The sequence below is a fragment of the Parus major genome, chromosome Z (genome assembly GCF_001522545.3).
Source record: "Parus major isolate Abel chromosome Z, Parus_major1.1, whole genome shotgun sequence".
In the NCBI taxonomy this organism is placed as follows: Eukaryota; Metazoa; Chordata; class Aves; order Passeriformes; family Paridae; genus Parus; species Parus major.
This window is the reverse complement of record NC_031799.1, coordinates 54355487-54376948: the sequence shown is the minus strand read 5'-3', so window position 1 is coordinate 54376948 and position 21462 is coordinate 54355487. Positions and strand designations below refer to the sequence as shown.

The window sequence follows — 21462 nt, the reverse complement described above, 5'->3', positions numbered from 1 at the left end:
GGTGAAAATAAGCTATGTATGTAAAAAACACATTAGTACTAGAAAATTTAAATGTTGAGCCTTAGGCTGATACGTATTTATTAATCTGCTGCAGCAATTTCCTTGTTTAATTATTCTTCTGCCAAAGTAATACAATTCAGGCTCTAAATTCTGTTTCCCGCTTGGAGAGTTACCAAGTGGGAAAGTGATCAGAACTGACCTCAGATGATACAAAATTATAAGACACTTGGACCAAGGTCCTCCATTTCCTGTACTCTTGTACTGAACACTGGCATAATTGGCCTGCATATCACTGTGACAAGTTCAAATCAGAATGACAATAAACCAAACAAAATAGATGCACTTTAAGACCTCTAACAAGACAGTGTTAGCTGCTGGCTTTCAGATGTAGACACTTCTTATTTTTTTTAAAATTATTTCCTAATCTCTTTTGGCCAAAGACATGATATCCTTTTCACGCAAATAAATAATAATTTACTCAACAAATTGTAAAAAAAGATTTTGCTACTAAGAAAAATAGTACTATCATAAAATGAGGACTATTTCAATATTTACAGCTCTTTTGCAAGTTTTGGCAAACCCCAAGTTTAAATTGTTTTCAAATAGCACAGCTGGTCTCCAAGCAGTGTCCAACAACAAGTCTGCTAGTTAGACATGACCTTAAAATACTATTCTTGTACTTAAAAATTAGGTCATGACAGGGAAAAAAAATCATCAGTCTCTAAAGTAATCAGGATCATATTCAGTTGCATATATAGATTTCAAATATATAAATTACAAATTAATTATTATCATAGCTGTATTTCCTCACTTTTTCAGCAGGTGTGATTACTGGTGTTAAACACATCTATCAAACAGTCATATACCTTATCAGTAGCATGACTGAGCCTACAAAATTATTTTTAATACATTAATAAAAAAACTTGAATTTATTATGAAAAAAATATTTTAGGTCATGAAAACAAATGTACCACAAAAATCTGACCTGTTGGCTTGCCAAAGCTTTCCTGAAGAGATTCATAACCAGTGTTATTAATCAGTCACCCAGGTCAATGCAGGTACATACCTATGACAGTCTACAAAACCTGTTGGAGGAGTCTTACATTTTCTTTTTGTAAGCCTTGAATTCTTTTTGTCAAAACTCATGGGAGCCCCAAATCTATATCCAATGAGTCTCTTTCTCAGACTGTTCAGGAGGTATTGATATATGTTTAACAGAATTCCACTAAATTCATTGTTTTGTTGATTGTTAATTTAATTTTTTTGTATGTCCGTTTTTCACTAAGTAGTATTTCAATTGTCAAAATTCCTCAGAAGGTGAAAATGTGACCATTACTAATGTATTTAAAGATGATAAAACATATTGTATTTTATATCACAAAAAAATATTTTTTCTTTCACTTTTCTTTATTTTTTTTTTTTTCCGGGTTGGTTGGGGTTTGTGGGTTTCTGTTTTGTACTGGTCCTTTTCGTTTCCTTTTCCTTTTTTCTCCTTTTCCTTTTCCTTTTCCTTCTCCTTTTTCTTTTCCTTTTTTTCCTTTTCCTTTTCTTCTTTCCTTATTTTATTTCTTTTTTTTAATTTATTTTGGAGGAATGCAAAACTGACAACTAAAAAGAGAAAAGAAAAATAAGAATACACAACGTCCATGTCATACTTGCTAAGCCAAAAATAAGAAAAATCCCCCCCAGAAACAAATAAAGTCCTTAGCAGAAAAAAAGCTTGACTATTATCTTACTAATGCAAATGAGAGTGATATCTTTCCTGTTGTAAAAAATTCACTGGTGTTTAATTCATATCTCTAAGGGTTATTCTTTAGACAATAAACATCCACCAGAAGTTCTTTATGTATTTCTTACTTTACCAGTAATATGACAACTTTGTGCACAAATATATCATAAATGTCTCAGAAATAGGGTGTTAGATTTCCTTAATTCTTATGAAAAAGTCTGTTCTACTAGAAGGATTCATTAAATCACATGGTGACACAACTCAAAATCTTATTTTTATTGTATTTTGTCCTTCATCATTTTGGTGAAGCCCAACAACATATTTGAAACATAGGTAGCAGTGTACACATGAAATTATTTCTCCTGCATTCTTTTCCTGCTTTGTAGAAACAAATCAAAGTCAAAAAACAGGTCAAGGAAAAGCCCACATCTCTGTGACAAGGTTGATTCTTTTTCCACTCTCACAGTCTGGTTGACTGACTGATTTGGGGGATAAACATTGTTTCAGACAGCCAGGGCCAATCAACTGGTTCACTGCGGCACTGCAAAAATGTCTGTAGTTGACTTATTATAGGGCTAACACAGGAATCATCAGAAAAGTTGGGTTAGGATGTGTTTCCCAGAAACAGAGCAGGGTTAAATAAAGTTACATCGGCACTGGAATTTGAAGAGTGTTTGTTTATGGCTGCATCTAAAGACTGATCCTGAGATCGATACCTGCATAGCTGACAAGCACTTTGGCTGCCAAAGGATTTGTCATTACAGTTTATCTACGGTACAGCTGTTCTGCTGTAGATTTTCCACAGAGATACAGAAAGAGGGTTTGTTCAGAAATCGTAATTCTAGACGGTAGAGAAACACTTCAATATATATTCATAAAAGCCATCCAACACATTTCTTTCAAGTCACCATGTAAGTAGGAGCAATTCATTAACACTCTGAGCAATTTGTACTGAGTTGTGCCTGTCTATAAAAAATAAAGTTTGACATTTTAATTTTTTCATTGCTTCTGGCATGCTTAACTGGTTCTTTTCATCTCTCTTCTCTGTCAAGTACAAAACTGCACCTGCTGGCTACATCAGAAAAGTATATTTTTCGTCTGTATTTTAATGAAAAGTGTATCAGTTCTTTTAATGGCTAACAGTGAGCATTAGAGTAAATTACTCTGCCTTCCTGCTTACATCCAGTATTTTCCTTAGACTTGGTATGTCTCATTTCTAGAGGAATCCAGAATTAATTTAAAGACTTCATACTGTGGATTACTGACTACTTTTCCAAATAAGCTTTTCTTATTGTGAAGGATTTTAATGTATTTTGTATTTAATGTATTTCTAGTCTGATTTTACTAATTCAGACAATATCTATATTTTTTTTTGCAATATTAATGTGTCTTCTGCTGTTAGAAACATTATTTCCACTGAATTAATGAATAAGATCCCTATAAACATTTAGTCTAAAGCGAGTAAGAAATTTTAAACTTTCAGTATGAAATTGCTTTTCCTTTTTCTGAATTTGTAATTTGCACTTTTTCTGAGGATCAATTACAAAGAAAAGATATTTTCCAGTAACAGCTCACTAGATCTTAGCACACTTAGTCACTGCTTGTGAGGGGGCTGACCCTGGCTGGATGAAAGCCCATGAAAGATTTTCTATCACTCTCTCTCCTCAGCTGGACAGGGTAGAGAAAATGTAACAAAAGGCTGATGAGTTGAGTCAGGTAAAGGAAGAAACCCCTCACCAATTACAACTGCAGAAAAAACAGACTGGATTTGGAGAAATTAATTTATTACCAATCAATTAAGAGTAGGAATATAACAAATAAAAACTAAATCCTAAATCATCTTCTTACACTCTTCCCATCTTCCTTGGTTCAATGTCACTCCTGATTTCTCTACCTCTTCTCCAGGTTAAATAACCCAAAGTCCATCACTCTTTCCTTCTAGGGAAGGTGTTCCATCCTTCTGCTCAGTCTTGAGGCCCTTCTCTGGACTTGCTCCAATAGGTCTGTGTCTTTTCTGTACTGAGGATTCCAGAACCAGCTGCAATATTCCAGTATTCCAGCAAACGAGAGGAGAATAATTTTCCTTAACCCGTAGGTCACGCTTTTGATGTGACCAGGATATAGCTGGCTTTCTGGGCTATGTACACACATCACCAGCTCATGTCCAAACTCTGATCCCCCAGTGCCCATTAAGTCCTCAGCAGGGCAGCTCTTGATCTGTTCATCCTCCAGCCTACATGGATACTGGGGGCTGACATGACCCAGGTGCATCACTTTGCACTGGCTTCATTGAACCTCATGAGTTTCCCATGGACCCACCTCTCAAATGGCATCTTGTCCTTCGGGAGTGTCACTGCACCCACTCAGCTTTGTGTCATCTGCTGAGGGTGCACTCAACCCCTTCAGCTATGTCATTAATGAAGATACTAAATAATACTGGTCCTGGTACAGACCCCTGAGGGCACCACTTGCCACTGATTTCTATCTGCACATCAAGCTGTTGACCAGTTTCCTCCTATTTGGATGTGACCATCCAAATAATCCCTACTCCTGACTGAATAGTCCAATTCAGAAAGAAGGATGTTGGAGAGAAATTAGTCCAATGTCCTACAGGAGTCAGATAATGTCTGTAGCGCTTCCCCCGCCCACTGATGTAGTTTCTGCATTGTAGAAGATTACAAGTTGGTGAGCCATGCTGACTGTCTCTAATCACCTCCCTGTTCTCCATGTGCCTTGGCAGAGCTTCTAGGAGGAGGATCTGTCAGATGATCTTCCCAGGCACAGAGGTAAGACTGACAGATTGGTAATTCCCAGGCTTCTCCTTTCTACCCTTTTTTAAGATGGGTTGGTTTAATGTTTCCCTTTTTCCGGTTGCCTGGGACTTCCCCGGACCGCCATGACTTTTTGAGTATCATGGAGAGTGGACTGGCAACTACAGCAGCCAGTTCCCTCAGGACTCTAGGATGCATCTCATCCACAGACTTATGTACATTCTGGTTCCTTGCGTGCTCATAGACCTCATTTAAAATGGGATGGACTGTCGTGGTTTAAAACGAATAACTAAGAAAATTACTTATTTCTTGCTTTGAGATATGGATTAGAACAAGAGCAAAACAGGCATAAAACTTAAAAGGAATAAAAAAAAGTTTGTTGACAAAACTACAATAATAAGAACACCAGAATAAACTTCCAGAAAAACCTTTTCACTCTCTATTTATTTACTATTCCTTCGTTCACATGACAACAGAGACAAAAACTTTGGAACTTTGGTGGTTAAAACAGTCCCAAATCTTCCTACAGTCTTTTCACCAGTCTTTGTAGAGAAACAGAAGTTTCTTCCTGTTAATTTATGGAGTTTCTCACAAGAAAACTATTTCTGTTATAGTTTTCCATTGCCCTGATATCAGCTACCCAGAGCTGCTGTCATCAGAGCCCACCCCTCCCATTTTCACATCACTCTGAGGTGTGTATTATGGGCCATGAGTCTAGGGATAGCATTTTTAAGGATGAGTATTCAAAGGCAAAAAAAGCCTTCTTCATCTGTTTCTGTGAGCTTCACTAGACAACAGTTTTCTCATTGCCTCTCAAGGCTTCAAATCTCCCAGCACTTCACTATACCATAATTACTCAAGTTTACACTCTGAACACTTTATTCCTCCCTAGATACTTATCATGAATTAAAGGAGTTCTTTTCAGGACTTCATTGTCCATCTCCATAGTTTAACAGAAAGATATTTCAGCTGAATTAAAGCATCTTCTTAATTATCTACCTTTTCTGAAGCTTCTTTTCTTTTCTGCCACTGGTAGTTTATAAAGTCTCTTTTCATGTTGATCACTCTCTTTTTTTTCTCTCTGGATAAAAAGATTAATCCGCAAGTCTCATCTGGGTAATGAAAGAGTTAAAATCTTGCCCAGGCTGTTGTAGGTAGTTCTGTGGCCTCGGCTGGTGCAGGAACTGGAGCCGTCTGCGATGGAGAGTTCCTCTTGGCTGCTCTGGAGAGTGTAGTCGCCACCCCAGCCCGCTGCAGGCCCAGAGTCTCTCTCTCCTTCTTCACTCAGCAGTTTCTAGTGAATTTAGTTACAGCAAAAACCCTGCAGCAGAGCCAGAGATCGGCTCGGCTCGGCCCGGACAGAGCTCGGGGAAAACCTTCCACAGAGCCCACATCTCCCAGCCGGGAGACGCGGCAGGCCCAGCCCTGTCCCCGCCTGGCCGCATGGCCAGGCAGAGAGCGAGAGGCCAGAGCTCTGCTACCTTTCACAGCCAGGAAAAAAAGAGAACCAAGACAGCTCTGGTTTTACACTTTAAGGTAGGGTTCACAAGTTGATCCCACTTTTCAATGGCCTAAACTGCTGTCAATTCTCAGCAACGACCGATAATTGGTCAGGAGAAAAGACTCCAGGCAGTTCCCAGCAACTTCGATCTTTCTTAAAGGTAAAGTAACTCCATGACATGGACTTAGCTTCCCTTGCTGTCCATCCACTTGAGAGCTGTGGGAAGAGAGGTAGGCCACTGACTGAAGTCAAAAAGTTTAGTGCCTCAGCCTTCTCTTTGTCAGCTGTTACCAGTTTGCCAGTCTGTGTTCATCAGGGGCTGTATACTTTGACCTTCCTCTTCTGTCTGATTAACCTGTTGAAGCCCTTATTATTCTTTGCACCCCTTTGCCAAGTTCATCTCTCACTATACCTTGGTCAGGAAGACCTCACACCTACTAGGCAATGTCTCCCTAAAGTCTTCCCAGGATACCTGTCTCTGCTTCCATTATCTGTGGATTTCCTTCTTTCTTTCTTGTTTAACTAGCAGGTTTTGATTCATCCATGCTGACCTCATGATCTGCTTTCCAGATTTCTTAAATGTGGGGAATGAGAGCTCCATGCACAGATCTTCCAGTACCGTTCTGCTCCCTTGTCCCAGTTTCCTAGGTGTGCCCATCAATTAACTTCTCAAAGAGCTGAAATACTGCTTTCCAAAAATTCAAGGTGCTGACTTCACTCTTCTCCGGACCCATGACTGGTACTGAATTCCCTCCCAACTTGCCTCACCTTCACAGCTGCCCTTAAGCAACTGGTATGAAGCCCTGAAATCTAGGGACCAAGGAAATGAGAATGAGAATTAAAGCTCTTCTGGAATGGAGGGGTTGCCTAGGGCAGGGCAACCTAAGCCCACACTGTGACTTCCTGAATTAAATTAAAAGGGTAGTAGCCACTGGTGGCTCCCTTTTGAGAGGAATGGAGGGCCCAATATGCCGACCAGACACAACCCACAGAGAGGTGTGCTGCCTCCCTGAGGCCCGTGTAAGAGACATCACCAACAATCCAGCCTGGTACAGCCCACTGATTATCAGCCTCTACTGGCTTATCAGGTAGGTAGCAATGAAATCCCACCAAGTAGGCTTCAGAGAGTCAAGCACCTCCCCAGGCCATTGAGACAACTGGTGAAGGGATCTGGAGTACAAGTTGTGTTCTCTCTGTCCTCCCATCTGCAGGGAATGATGGGGTAAGAAACAGGAAAATCATGAAGAATAATACCTGCCTTAGACACTGCTGTGACCAGAAGCATTTTGGGGGTTTTGATCACCGGTCAGTTTATACAACACCAAGCCTACTGGCAACGAGTAGGGGAAAATTATCTTAGCTCAGGAGTTACCAGGATTTGTTGAGAGAGATTTAAACTCGATTTGAAGGGTATAGGGGCATAAACAATTTTTTAACTCCAGTATACAATCATCACTATTTGCAAAAAGAAGGAAAGCCAAAATATTCTGTAGGCATTAGAGATTTATACAAAAACACGCTATCATAATGTTCTGGTTTTCACATGCTAATTTATCCAAGGAGACCAACACACACAACTTTTCCTTAGGAAAATCAATGCTGAATTGGAAAGGAAATAAACCCTTCCATGAGAATTTCTGTGACTGACTGTTTTTTTCCTTACCTCTTAATAAAATCATTATATTAATCTCACCACTCAGGATTTTCAAGTAATGATAAGAACCCTATGTAAACAAAAACAAGATCTCATATTGATGTTGTGATCATCATGTAAGCAACACTGAGGAATACACTTAAACACATCTGTTGGAAGTTCTTTTTTATCATAATCTGCCTATTATTGTCCTTTCTTGTGCAATTTTCCCCATTATTGCTTGCAAGATTGCATAAGAAGTTAGTTGAAATGTCAAACAATATCTAGAGACAGCTGTGATATCAAAAAGGTCTTACAAAAACATTTTTTTTTTTCCTTAATATAATTTACAAACAACAGTAAGATAGATTTTGCTAAGTTCCTTAAAGGATTGTGTATACACAACCAATATTTCAGGAATTAAAGAAAAACCTCTTGTCATGAGAAGAAGATTCAGCAATTCCTGGACCTTCACTCTTTATCTTTCCCAAGCAAGACAGCAGAATGATTCTGGTTTTACTCATTCCTCAACGCACAGCTCTTGGCTGGCTATCGAATGCAATTTATGTTCTTCATTTTTCTCACTTGTCTCTAAAAGCCATTTTCATGCAGCAAAAGACACATAGTCCTGAAATAACAAACCCAGCCCCTCAAAGTATGAAAAGTTCTAGTACACCTTCATCATACCTGCATGATGATTCTCATCTTATTTGTATACCCTGACAGGAGAATGATTACCTCAAAAGTAAGAAAACCCTTGTTTTAAAATTTCTGAACATTTAAGCATTAACAAAAGATCGGGCTATTTCAATACAGCCATGCTTCACCACTGAAACAATAGAGCTCAGCTGATGAAGACAGTGCAGGTGTAATTTCTTAACAAAACTCTCCCACCACGTAGCAATGACAACATTGTCATACATGAAAAAGTGCAAGGGCACAGAGAACAGGAGCAGACTTGCCCAGATGACTTGAGCACAGGCCTCTCTCCTGCAGCACGGTACATGGTCAGGTCCATTTATCCCAGCAGCTCCAGTCTCAGATAGCAAGAGAGCTCTTTGGCCAGCATGAGTTAGAGACATGTCAAGTCATTTAGGATCATAAATTAAAGTCAGCTTGCCTGTACTTGCCTTGTGCTCCGCAGAGCTATCCCAAGATGGATTACTACAAATCCCTTGCCAAAATTATGACTGATTGAGAAACTTACTCTGTTAGGCTATTTGCCACCGCAAAACAGGTGATGGAGATAAAATCCCTTCTACTTTTTTCCCAGTTAAAAACCATCAACATGTAACTGATAGCAAAGATAAGGATGTACAGCAGTTTGCAGGCACTGCTCCACAGGATACTGACCCACAGGATACCACCAGTGCTGCTGCTGCAGCTGCTTCAGTGATGGTCCGTGCTACAGAAATTTTACAGACACAGAGATTTTAGGCAGCAGCAAGTACATGCTGCATGAGATAGATCACAAATATCCCTATAAAACACAATGTGTTTATATAACAGGTGCCATAATATTTTTTCAGACTGGGTATTCTAATAATTGTGATTAGCAAGGTTTACCACATATATTTCTACCACACGCCTTTGTGCACATTTCACCTGCAAGATCCTTCTGCACTTGTGAGCATTATTCTTTCAGTATTTTTACTAGTTTGAGCAGTGGATAGGTATTTTGCTTCCAAACACACACATACAGCTACAAACATGGCTCACAGCACATATACAAATAGGGTGTGAGAAATACTGCCTCTGCAAAAATATGTGCCCAATACTCACGCCTACTTTAAGACTACAACAGACAAATGACACAGCAACCACAGTATGATTTTATATGCATGTGTAAAATTACTGTTTGTGGCATTACTGAAAGGGAAGTTATAATTAGAATATGGAAAGAAAAAGATCTGAGCAAACATCCATGAAAAAATCTCTCTGGCAATTCAAGAATTCATAATGCTCTCTGCTGCAAAACCAATAAACAGGTTTTATCTGAAGAAAGCTAATATCAAGAGCTGTAGTGTACTTGATTTATTTCATGTCATATTTTAAAAACAATATTGATTTAATAATAAAAACATTGATGAATACTTGTAATTCTTTCTTGTTTTTAAGAAAAATGGATGATGTTAGGAAAGGTCCAGATGACGAGAAGGAAGAACAGTGACTTTTACCAGGTGGTAGAAAGATCCATGATATTTTTGAATATTCCTACCTTATGTCCCTCAATAACAAAGGATTGTTATTGGATTTTGCTCTCCTAGTTCTCCTTTCTTGCAATGCATTCATGTGTTAGGTTTTTTAATGAATGCCATTAATACAAGTTAAGTAATTTTCATTTCTTATTCTAATTTTTCTAAGTAAGTCTATCTCCTTCATTAAATTGATATAAACCACCTTCTCCTATTTGCATTTGAGAAGTCTAGATCTGGACAGTTTAGATTTTAAAATACCTCAGGGAATCAAAGCTAGACAGCAGACTGAAGTGATGGCAAACACTGAATTAAAGCTCTGAGTACTGTTACTAGACATTAATTTTTTTCAGGTATTAACGTATTTGCAAAACACTAAATGTAATCTCAGAGAATATTATATTTACATTACAAATTCCTGTCCAGTTCTGGTTAGTTTATTGGGTTTTCCTCAGTAAGGTGTGAAGAATACTGTTTTGTAGGTGCTCAAAAATGATTCACAGACTTTACATTCCTAATATAAATGTAAAAAGTACTGCTGGCTGAATACACTGAATTGTATTTGTCATGATGCCATTTCTATTAGCAGTTTCCAAACAGTGCTGCAAAATTTAAAGTTAATTGATTACTACATTTTAAAAGTTTACCTGTTTTAACCTTAATTTTATTCTGACACGTTATTAATGTGAAATTATTACACTGATGAAAATACCTCGCAATAGGACACAGGCCAGAGACATTCTCATTAAAACATAATTGATTCAATGTTTGTACTATGATTTAACAGAGACCTTGGAACATGTTGTATTAAAGAAAGCCTGGGTTGTCAAACTTTGCAGAAAAACAATGTTTTTCCAGCACATTTTGAAACTGCATTTCTGGCCAAAGAGAGCATTGCATTTGAAAAGCTGCATCTTTTCATGGCACAGCCGTATCATATGAAGATATTCATGAGGCATGGGGAAAGAGACAAGAAAGCACTTCTGAAGGACAAGACAAAGAATGAGATGCAAGATGTTAGGTACCAAAACTGATCATTAACTGCTGAAACTTGGGTGCTGCTTAAGCGTTCCACAGCTGAGAACTGCAACAAAACTGAAATTTACACGTAAATCAATGCACATCCACTGAGTACAGCATCCTGCTAGGAGGTGCAAACATGTTCACGAGACTCTGGCAAGTCCAGAGGATAAATGCTATGCTTTACTATCAGAGGTGAGCTCATACCGGAAAAATTAAGCCAAGAGTTTATGTAAATAAATTATGGTAATAAACCATAACCCCCTAAATGACTCAAGTGCTAGTTCCTTTAATATTTTATATGCAATATTTGATTTTAATTATCTTATTTCTCATACACAGTAGTTTGTTAAAGAATGAAAAAAACAAACAAAAACTAGCTCATAACAGGAGAATGATCTGTATAGTAGTGCTGAAGTAAGGACAGCAGGAATTTTCTTTTTGAAAGAAAATTTAAAAGAAATTGCAGCTATGCAATGTGGGTATGTCTACACATTGTTCCAGTGATTTTAAAAGTAGTTTTCCACATATGTGCAAGGGAAGTGGTGTAGAGTCCCAGCAGGTGAGCAGAATCCACCTGCCAAAAAACTGATCTGGGCAGCAAAGATCTCACACAGATGCAGAAGGAGTTACTGCCTCCTGCTGTGAGTGCCTGGACTTACTGATCTTGGCAACAGCTCTCGTGGGATTAACAATAGCCAAACAATACCAAATGTAAAGTGCATCATGAAAAGCACATGGGAGGCATGAGGTGAAAGCACGATTAAGAATTTAAGATGATTTCCTTTCTTTGCCTTTTATGCAAGGAATACTTCATGAAGCTTTAGACCCTGAATGTGTTTTGCACAAAATAAAATCTTTGCTTACTGCAAAGGTTTGCAAATAGTAGTTATCTGATAGGACTTTTGTTATAATTATTCTTAAAATTTTGGTTTAAATACTGGAATACAGGGAAACATACATATCTGCTTAATACCCATTACTAGATGTAAATAGAAATTAAAATCTGTTTTTTTTTCTGTTTTGCCAAAAAGTACCTTTTATATTTCAGCTGAAATAAACATAGCTTTTTAATATAGCATTTGTTGTTGGGCACTGAGATTATTTTGGCACAATTTTTGTAAATAATAGATTTATTATTAGATTTTCTTCATTGACTGGATGTTTTTTTAAACTCTAAGTCCCTGCAATTCTCTTTGTGAGAATAAAAGGATGTTCTCTCATAAAATAATTAAGAACACTGAGGACTTTTTTTCGACTAGTAAGAATATTAATTGGGTTCACCATCAAAATGTGATAACATGTAAAATATCTTGTTTTGCATGTTAATGTTCCATAATTGCACAGAGCTTTTCAACTTCAAAGCTCTTTACATGAATTAAGTGGATGTCCCTGGAGGCCTTAAGCAACATTTTCTTTGCCTTCAAAAAGAAGATTTGCACCAGACAAAGGCTTTGTGAAAAACACAGGACTAGGCTTTGTTTTTTCAGTGTACTGCCATTGCACAGTGAGATAAATCACAAGCATTTTGCAGAGGGAGAGAAAGGGGGAACTTAATGGGACCATCCCTGCTCATCTCAAAACTCTGTACTTTACTTTGGTAGCGATGCACTGAGCAAGTAAGAAGCAAAATGCAACTCAGTTTTTCCAGAGCCACGCCAACGTACATTTAAATTATTTCTTTAGTTCCCTACCAAAGACCAAGACGCTGAAAGTCCACTGATTACCTCCTACTGCAACCACTCCACATATAGTGAGTTGGTCAAGCACTCATGAACCAAAAAAAAGCATTTGCTATAATTCAGCCAAAGGCTGTTACCTGGTACTCCACTTTGCTTCATCAAAAGTCATTTGAAAAGTCCCAAAACCCAGGAAAGAAATGGTTATTCCCTTACATCAGCCAGACTGAAATCTCCCACTCAGTATTTTCACACTGAACTTTCTTTTCATTGTCTTTTAAACCACGCAACAATCAAGAAACTGCTACAGATGTTTACAACCTGTGTGCTAAAGAATGGGTATTTTTTCAGCACCCTTCGCCATAAGGGTATTTTTGGTGGGTACAAATAAAATCAACAAGTATTCCTCTTTGTACTTACCCTGTGATTTTTATGCCACTTCACTGGACACAGGGTGTAATACATTGGGTCTTTTTATTGCTCAAGTAGAAAGTGCTCATTACCTATTTATGTTTATATATAGGAAAAAACAAAGAGTTATTACAAGGGGCATACTTCACACTGTTGTAGTGGTTGACTTCCTCAAGATGGTCTTCTGGGGTTTTGGCGCAGTTTGTGGAGGCACAGTTGCAGGTCTCGGAGGAGGAAAGCTATTACTGGGACTTATCCCCAACCCTCCATTTTCCAGAAGGAACGGAGGCAGCGGAGGTGGAGGAGGTGGCAGAGGAGGGCACTGGTGTGGCAGCTTCCCTGCAACCCGGGCCGGCTCGCTGTGCAAGTGCACCTCCCTGTTTTTAATGTTATACCGAACGTCACAGTCGGGGCAGTAGCCGTGGTACTGCACTTTTTCACTGAACCGTACCCGCTCCCTCGCTCCCGGCTGAGCGCACCGCTCCTTCTCAGCTCTGTGCACCAGAGGCTGCATCACCACTTTCTCCAAGTTGCTGTTCGGAATACAGCACATGTCTCCGTTGGGGATGCGGCCGGGCCCGACGGGCAAGCCCCCATTTCGCAGCAGGGTGCCGTTGGTCTTGACTGGGTTGGCCAAAGGAGGCAGCCTGGGAGGCTCATCACATTTGACAGGTGTCAGTCGAGGGGGAGGAGGGGGTGGGTTCGGCTTCCGCAGCACGGTGAGAATGGCAGAGGGGTGCGCGGGGGGCTTGATGAGGGGCACGTTGCCACGCACCTTGACCTTCTCCAAGCTGGAGGCTGTTGTGCTGCTGGAGCTGCTGTTGAGTGTGTCTGTTTTGGAACTGTCTGTCATCTCATCCTCCAGCTGCAGATCACATGTCAGTGTGTCAATCTGGTCAACCACCTGCACAACAGCCAGAGTGAGAACAGTGAGAAACGCATACCTCAGAGAAGGCACAGAAAAACAAAACCATTCTCCACAATCAGTTTGTCCTCCCTAAAACTGAAGCATCCATTTTTTTTGGCCTTTATTTCTTTATTCTTGTCAACGTAATAAAATAATCATAATAAAAATGATGACAATAATAATGATAGGGATGGCTACTTTGCTAGCTCATCACCTGAATACAAGAGAAATAAAACTTGAAACAGTCTAGAATGAAAATCCCTTTCTATCCCTCCAGGGTTTACTTGGCAATATCATAGTGACTGAAGTGTAATTCTTCTGTATTATGCTTTGCCTTCCAGTGCAGGAGGAGACAAAATCATTCAGCTTTTGCTTCCACATGACAGCTTCTGCCCCCAAAAATTCTGCAGAGTATCTTTTATCTCTGACCTTTCAAACACTCTAGATTTTAAATATGCATTCTCTGTATAGGTGATAATATACACCTAGAATCATAAGTTTGATACACAGTTTTCTGACAAATTTTTTAACATGAAAGAGACTCTGAGAAAAAAATTCTCTCTTGCATTATCTCCCTTTATGAGTACTTTCCATAAGATCTGAAATCCTCCAAAACAATCCTAAAATAGCATTTCCTGAAAGAGAAAATGTTGCTTGGCTTCCACTTACAAGAACTCAGGCACTTTATTTGAAGTTTTCCTCTACCTCCCAGAATTCTGTTTTTAGATTCTACATTGTTAGATCTTTTCTAGTCCTCAAATCTCCTTTTTTTCTACAGGCATGAAACTAACAGTGCATTTACTTGGCAGAGAAGTTTTTCATATGACAATTAAAAGCCCTTCCTGAAAATTGCATTTGACTCAGTACCCAGATGAACAATTGCAGTTATAAGCTATGTGTAACTACCACAGATACTACAGGATGCACCACTAGAACACATTTGAAAACTGATCTCTGTCCTTCACAGCCTCACAGGATGTACAGAAAGTAATCAGTAGCTGAAATGTTGCTGACTAAATTTGGTGCATGAATAAAAACCTGGGCCATTTTTTAGGGTCCTTGCGGGAGATCTTTGATGTCCTGGAAGAGGCAACCCAGTACATCTGAAATTATACCAGATGTGGCCATTGTGCCACAGAAACTTTCATTTCTACTTCCTGCTTCCAATAATTTGGTGCTGATATTACTAATTTCAAACTAAGCCTATTTGTAGGCATATGAGCCATATATTAACTGTGAAAAAAGTGAAACTCACTACTGAAGGCAGTGACTCTTTATTCAGTCAAACCAGTCACCCACTGACGTGCCCAGTAGTAAGAGGTAAATAATAGAAGCAAAACCACCACAAAATGAAAAAACTCTCCAGCTTTCACTGTTCATACAGTAAGCTGAGTTGCATAATACAAAATTCATAAAAATTCATATGCAGCAAAATTCAGTTTAGTGCTTTCCTTCTAAAACCAGCAAACATGCAAGTAAGCATCATTCAGAGAGCTTTCAAGCATCTTTGAGAAAACTTTACAATACTTTTCCACTAAAAAGACCAAATAACTCATTTATTCAGTATTCAAATCCTGGTATCATGTTGCATATAAATTTCTACTTTTTCCTCAAAAATATAAAGAAAAAATATACTTCTAAACAACAGACATTGAATTTCTAAAATAGTAAGGATTTTAAAAAATTATTCTAGAAGTTGAAATGTACAGTTGAACTCTAGTAACTGTCAGTCCCACACATCCCCCCACCAGGGTACAGCATATAAGAACTATTTAGAATTTCAGAATAGGGGTAGACAAACCACATCTGTACCAAAATTCATAGCAAGACTGACAGTTTACAGGTGAAAGAACTTCACCTTCCATTACATAAGCAAAATGAGGCAGAGAGAACGTCTCAGAAGGCAACAGGAACAAGGAAAAGAAAGTCAAGTTCTGAACTGTAAGCCCGAAATTTAAACATCCCTCTGTAAGCTAAGTATGGATTTGTGTAAATATTAAGGTCTGCCTATATATTTCTACTAAATATCCTACTGCATCCTATCATATTTTGTTAAACTGTAAGAGTGATAGAAAGGATTGATGCAACATAAACCAAAGAAATTCCCTGGCAAGCCAAGAAATAGAAAAATTATGCATTGCAGAGCAAAAATTTTTTCAAGAGTAACAGGAAAGTCTGCTATGAACTGTCCTTCAAGTTAATGACTACAGAGTTTATCTCATGCCTTCTGGGCAAATGTGTAGTACGCATCAAAATTTTTTTTGTCACTTATCCGTTTGTAAAACATAAATCCAGCATGAAATGGCTCTGACACAACAACACAGTTTATCTGTCCAGATACATTCCCACTATGAGTTGAGATTCTGTGCACTGTTTTTTTCTATCATTTTTTTATCCCAGAAGGTAAAATTCAAATAAGATGAAAAAGCAACATAAGAACCCGTGACTAATCTAGTGAAACGAAAAAAGAAAAAGAAAAAAGTATTTTGAGAAAAAAACAACCAGCCCTTGTTTCACAATGCATCTTCTGTGGAAGTAAGAGAGAATATTAATTAAAAAAAAAAAATAAATAAAGAAAAAGGAAAAGCTACTGTAGTTTTGCAGAAATGTGTCCATTTTTTCAGTTCTGAATAAAACGGGACTTGATTTACATGAAAAAATACTGGGGATACATAATTTTATAGCCCAAGTAGCTCCTTATGTATTAACTAGATTAATTTAGCTATTAACTCTTCAGAAACTCCTTTTCTACTGTGCCAGCAGTATCCTCAGGCTTCAAGCTGTGTAAATCCAATGTGATACTCCTGAATGCAACAGGACATCAGTTTATTCTTACCTGCTTTCTGGGTTGGTACTGGACAACTATACTAGGTGCCCAGAGTTGGATTTCTCTATGAAACTGTAAGATTACACCCTTAGCAACATGCATTTGGACTCAAAAATTCAGTGCAGCAATTAACAGAGCATGGAGAATTAATCAGTAAAATCAAGTTCAGGTAAGAAGGAAAAAAATTACTACTTGACCCAAATTAACAACAAAAAAAACCCCAAGACCCCAAAAAACTTCACTGTAGTTGCAAACAATTTGCAATTCACAGGTATTTTAGTTAACCAGATCCTCAGAGTTACCAAATTTGTATATAAAATTGCTTAAAAAAAATAAAGCTTGCATAAAGCATTGCTTTTTCACTGAGGAAACTCAAACTGCAGTTTCTGTTAAAAGGAACTTCAGAATCTAGTCCAAGAAAAAGTCTTGTGATTATCAAAAGCAGCCTATGCTGACCTGATATTTTCATTGTTTGAGCTGTACTTTTAAGTTTTGTCTTGTTTTACCTCCTCTCTTGTAGGCACTTTGTGGGAAAATGTCCTAAATTGATTAGACCAATACTTAAAACTCCACATTTCTCACAGGATGCCAGGATCTCATTCCAAGAATCTAACTGTAACCATAGGACTAAAACATGACACAGAAAGTAACATGTACTTGCACTTCTTACTTGTATCCTTAAACCTCTCCGAAAAGTGTCTCTACAATCAGTCACAAACACTTTTTTCACTGTTTCTTTGTGTGATTATCTATTACACATCCAAAAATACATCTGTGGAGAGTTTTGTTGTCTCTTTACAATAAATGCCTCATCAGGTTTGTTCTTTCTCCTGTTTAAAGGAAGGTACCAATGTTCAGTGAATATACAATCCACTAATCCACTGCTTGCCCTCAGTCTACCACAGACAATTGTTGAGCTTTTTTTGCAACCCTTAAATAAAAAAAGCAAATTGCTTTTCAGGAAAGAAATTAATATACATTTAAAGATTCATGATTTTTAAAGTTCATAGAAGTAAAAAGTTGTAATATTTCTTAAGATGTCCAGCCATTTGCATTGTTTTTTATGTTTTTCAAAGATTCACGTGGATTTACAAACGAGATTTCATTTTTTCTTTTTTTCTTTTTTTTTTTTTTTAAATTACTTGCTTCTGTACAGGCTAGTAGTTCTCAAAAGAGCTGCATAAGCAGAATAGAACTTACGTGATATTACTTCTGAGATGGAATAGTTATAATTCATATATTGCTCTTTTGTACTGCATCACAGCCGTGTGCAACTATGAGATTTAAAAGGAATTTTTGCTGGAAGTTTACTAGAAAATGAATAGTTACAGACAGATGCTGAATTTGATTTTAAATCAACCAAAATCAAATCATGCCATGAGACAAGCTCTTCCTCTGAACCAAAGAAATTAGTGGTAAAATGATCAAAATTAAGTGGACAAAATAAATGGAATTAAATGTATTAATTTTTTTTTTTTATTTTTAAAGCAATGCTAAAAACTTGCAAAGTTTGACATAGAAAATTATTGCACTTCATGTGCAAAAATTAACTACCTGAGAAGCCACAAAAAAAAAGAAAAAAAAAAATTAGAATAAAAGAGCAATCAGCTCTACCATGAAGAGGCTGCTCTTGCCTTTAATTAAAGGACTGGGAAATATGCTATATCAGTAGCTCTAACATCTTATGACTGCATCTCTTATGCTACAAGAAACTGTTGACTTGCTATAATTAGTACTGGAATCTTCTAGACAAGCTGCCAAACTATTCACATTAACATCACTTTAGCTTATTATTTCCTGTACAGTTATTAGACCTTTGTTGACATAAAAATGAATGAATGTCCAATATATATGGGGAACATGAGATTAGCTCAGCTGGTCAGATCATGATGCTAATACCACCAGGGTTGTGGGTTTGATCCCTGTATGGACCATCAACTTAAGAACTGGCTTTGGTGATTTATGTGGGTCCCTTACCACTCAGAATATGCTGTGATTAGCTCTGTGGTATCTAAGGACACAAACAAAGCCTTGTCCTCACCAAGTACCTGTAAATCCAAAATTACTCCAGAGTTATAAACAAATGAAACAGAAGTCCCTGTTAACAGTAAGTGAACCAATATCTCCCTTTACAGTTTAAGCTGCATAACAGCAGAATAAGAATCTTTTTCCAGGTGCTTGTATTTCAGATTCAGTCAATCCATGGTTGTATCTTTCGTATTTTCCTACAGCAAACTTCTCTACTGTGACACCTGTCCCTGTCCCTTCCCCCTGAGAACACAGCTTCCAGATCAAGAAGAAACAGGAGCAAAATTAGACTAGAAACAAGTTTATAAAGTTCTGTAAGCTAAAAGGTTGCCAAAAGAAAGCAAAAGAAAAGCTGTAGCAGGAGGGACAAGTGGTCTGCTTAGTACAATATTTGGTGCTGATATTACTGATTTCAAAATAAGCCTATTTGTAGGCATATGAGCCATATATTAACTGCAAAAAAGTAAAACTCACTACTGAAGGCAGTGACTCTTTATTCAGTCAAACCAGTCACCCACTGACGTGCCCAGTAGTAAGAGGTAAGTAATAGAAGCAAAACCATGAAAAGTTACAAAAAGCAGGTGCTCTGTCAAGAATACTAGAAAAGTCACACAGAAATATTTGTGTAGAACCTTATTCCATTCTAAAAACATTTCTCATTCAAAAACTTCCTAGCAGATTTTGTATTAAGCAGGTCTTAATATACTTATCTACAGTGAACATGTCTATATCTGCCTGAACCTGCATCAGCTTTTGGCATCTGAAATATCCTCCAGTTACCCATCTTCATCATACAGATATGCCACCTATACCTCTTTCTGCTTGAGAAAAAAACCAGATGTTTTTATAGACAAAGTGCTTAATGAACTTGTATAATACTCAAGCTGTAGCTGTTTTGCAAAACCACAGCTACAGAAACCTTCTCAAGTCTTGCAACTGGGTTGTGGGTTGGTTTTTCTTCTTGTTTTTACAGTGTATCCATCAGCATCTTCATATATGAAGATGTATTAATAAGTAATGTCTGTTTATGCTAAAATACTGTAACAAAGCACTGGGGATTAATTCAGTATATGAGTAAATGCAAACCTTCAGGCAGATTAATTCAGCTTTCTCTTGCAGTAGTATCACAGCAGCTCAGTCACTCACCCCGCTGCAGCAGCAAAGCGCAAGGCTGGTGGGAAGCCTGTCAGTGTTAGGGCATCTAAGAGACCAACCCCATCCTAAGCCAAGTTATGCACATGAAGTCGTTGCTGCCACCACAAAGTTTTGGGTAAAGAATACCTTAGTAACTTCAGAAAACTAGTATGATGCTTTGGAATACACTAACACACCGTCACAGAATGGCCTAGGTTGGACAAGGTCTCAAAGACCATCCAATTACAGCCCACTGCCCATGAACAGGAACATCTTCCACTAGATCTGTCTGCTAAAAGCCCTATCCAACCTGGCCTTGACCTGGCCAGGAATTAAGTTCCCTGGTCAGCCTGTTCCCATGCCTCATCACCCTCACAGTAATGAATTTCTTCCTGAGATATAATCTAAACCTACTCTCTTTCAGTTTGAAGCTATTCCTCTTGTACTGTCACTACATGCCTTTACAAAAAGCCTATCTACATCTCCCTTCAGATACTGGAAGGCAGTAATCGGGTCATCCCAGAGCCCTCTCTGCTTCAGGCTGAACAATCCCCATTCTCTCAGCCTTTCCTAGCACGAGAGGTGCTCCATCCCTCTGATCATCTCAGTGGCCCTCCTCTGGATTTTCTCCAGCTTCCTGTACTTCCCCACTACAGGAAGGACAGATCTATGTCCTTCCTGTACTGGGGACCCCAGAGCTGGATGCAGTACATTCAACCTCAGCCTCTGTACGTAAATGAAATTAAAAATGCCTAATTTTCAGTGACACATTACTCAATTGTTCTCTTACATTTTGAGGTAGACTGAACACCAAGTTAGGCTTGAAATAAACATGTAAATGAAAAATTAAGACTATGTTGGGCTCTTGAGAATATAACAAGGGCCATGAAAACTCAGCACCATGATTCTGAATTAGCAGTTCAGGGAAAGCAAACTGGGAAGACCACATTCAAAACATTTTCTTAAAAAAACCTTTCTTCCATGAAGAAATAATGATAATAATGGTGATGATGATGATAATAATATTAATAAAGATATTACAGCAATCTGCTCCCCATGTTCCCCATTAAGAATTTGACATAGCCACGGTAATTCCCCTGAGAACCCTTTTGGATGAAGTCTCATAGGGATGCTGTTTGAAAGATCAGAGAGAGACATGAAGGCAGATATGTAGCATGCATTCATAACATGATGAACAGTACAATTACAATTCTTGTCACACACAGAAGAATCCTGATAAAATTATGACAAACAAACAAAAACCCTGAGAAAATCAAGTAACAAACAGAAAAAAAAAATCCTTCTGAGAAAAGCAAGTTCAAATAATATTTGTAATAAAAAACAACTGTTCTAAAATATTAATCGAAACAAGTCAGCATTCCTTTTTAATGGCAACAGAATTTCACACTTCCCATGAAATACTGGAAATGAGTGATGTGAAATACTCACATCATCTCATACTTGGCAACATAGGAAAATAAATAATTTCACTAAAAAGAAAGGAGATTTAATCTGTTTTGTCACATCTAGATCATCACAGAATGATGACACTTGTCATCAACTCTGGCAAGCAATGCAATGATTTCACATGTAGCTTGTTACACCAGGCTGAAAGACAAACTGCAAC

At 38.0% G+C, this 21462-nt stretch overlaps 1 protein-coding gene across 4 annotated transcripts in view; it reads right to left on the bottom strand.

The window, feature by feature from the left end:
* Positions 1-21462, bottom strand: part of PRR16 (proline rich 16) — a 144384-nt gene that overhangs the window by 38328 nt on the left and 84594 nt on the right. For 2 of the 4 annotated variants that reach the window (XR_004500474.1, XR_004500473.1), the window contains exon 2: positions 12949-13843. Coding sequence is in view for 1 of the 4 variants with exons in the window: in XM_015653436.2 (XP_015508922.1) it covers positions 13085-13843 (759 nt within the window). In the remaining 3 variants the exon portion in view is untranslated. The remainder of the gene's footprint in view (positions 1-12948; positions 13844-21462) is intronic. The other 2 variants (XR_004500475.1, XM_015653436.2) reach the window with 1 other exon arrangement.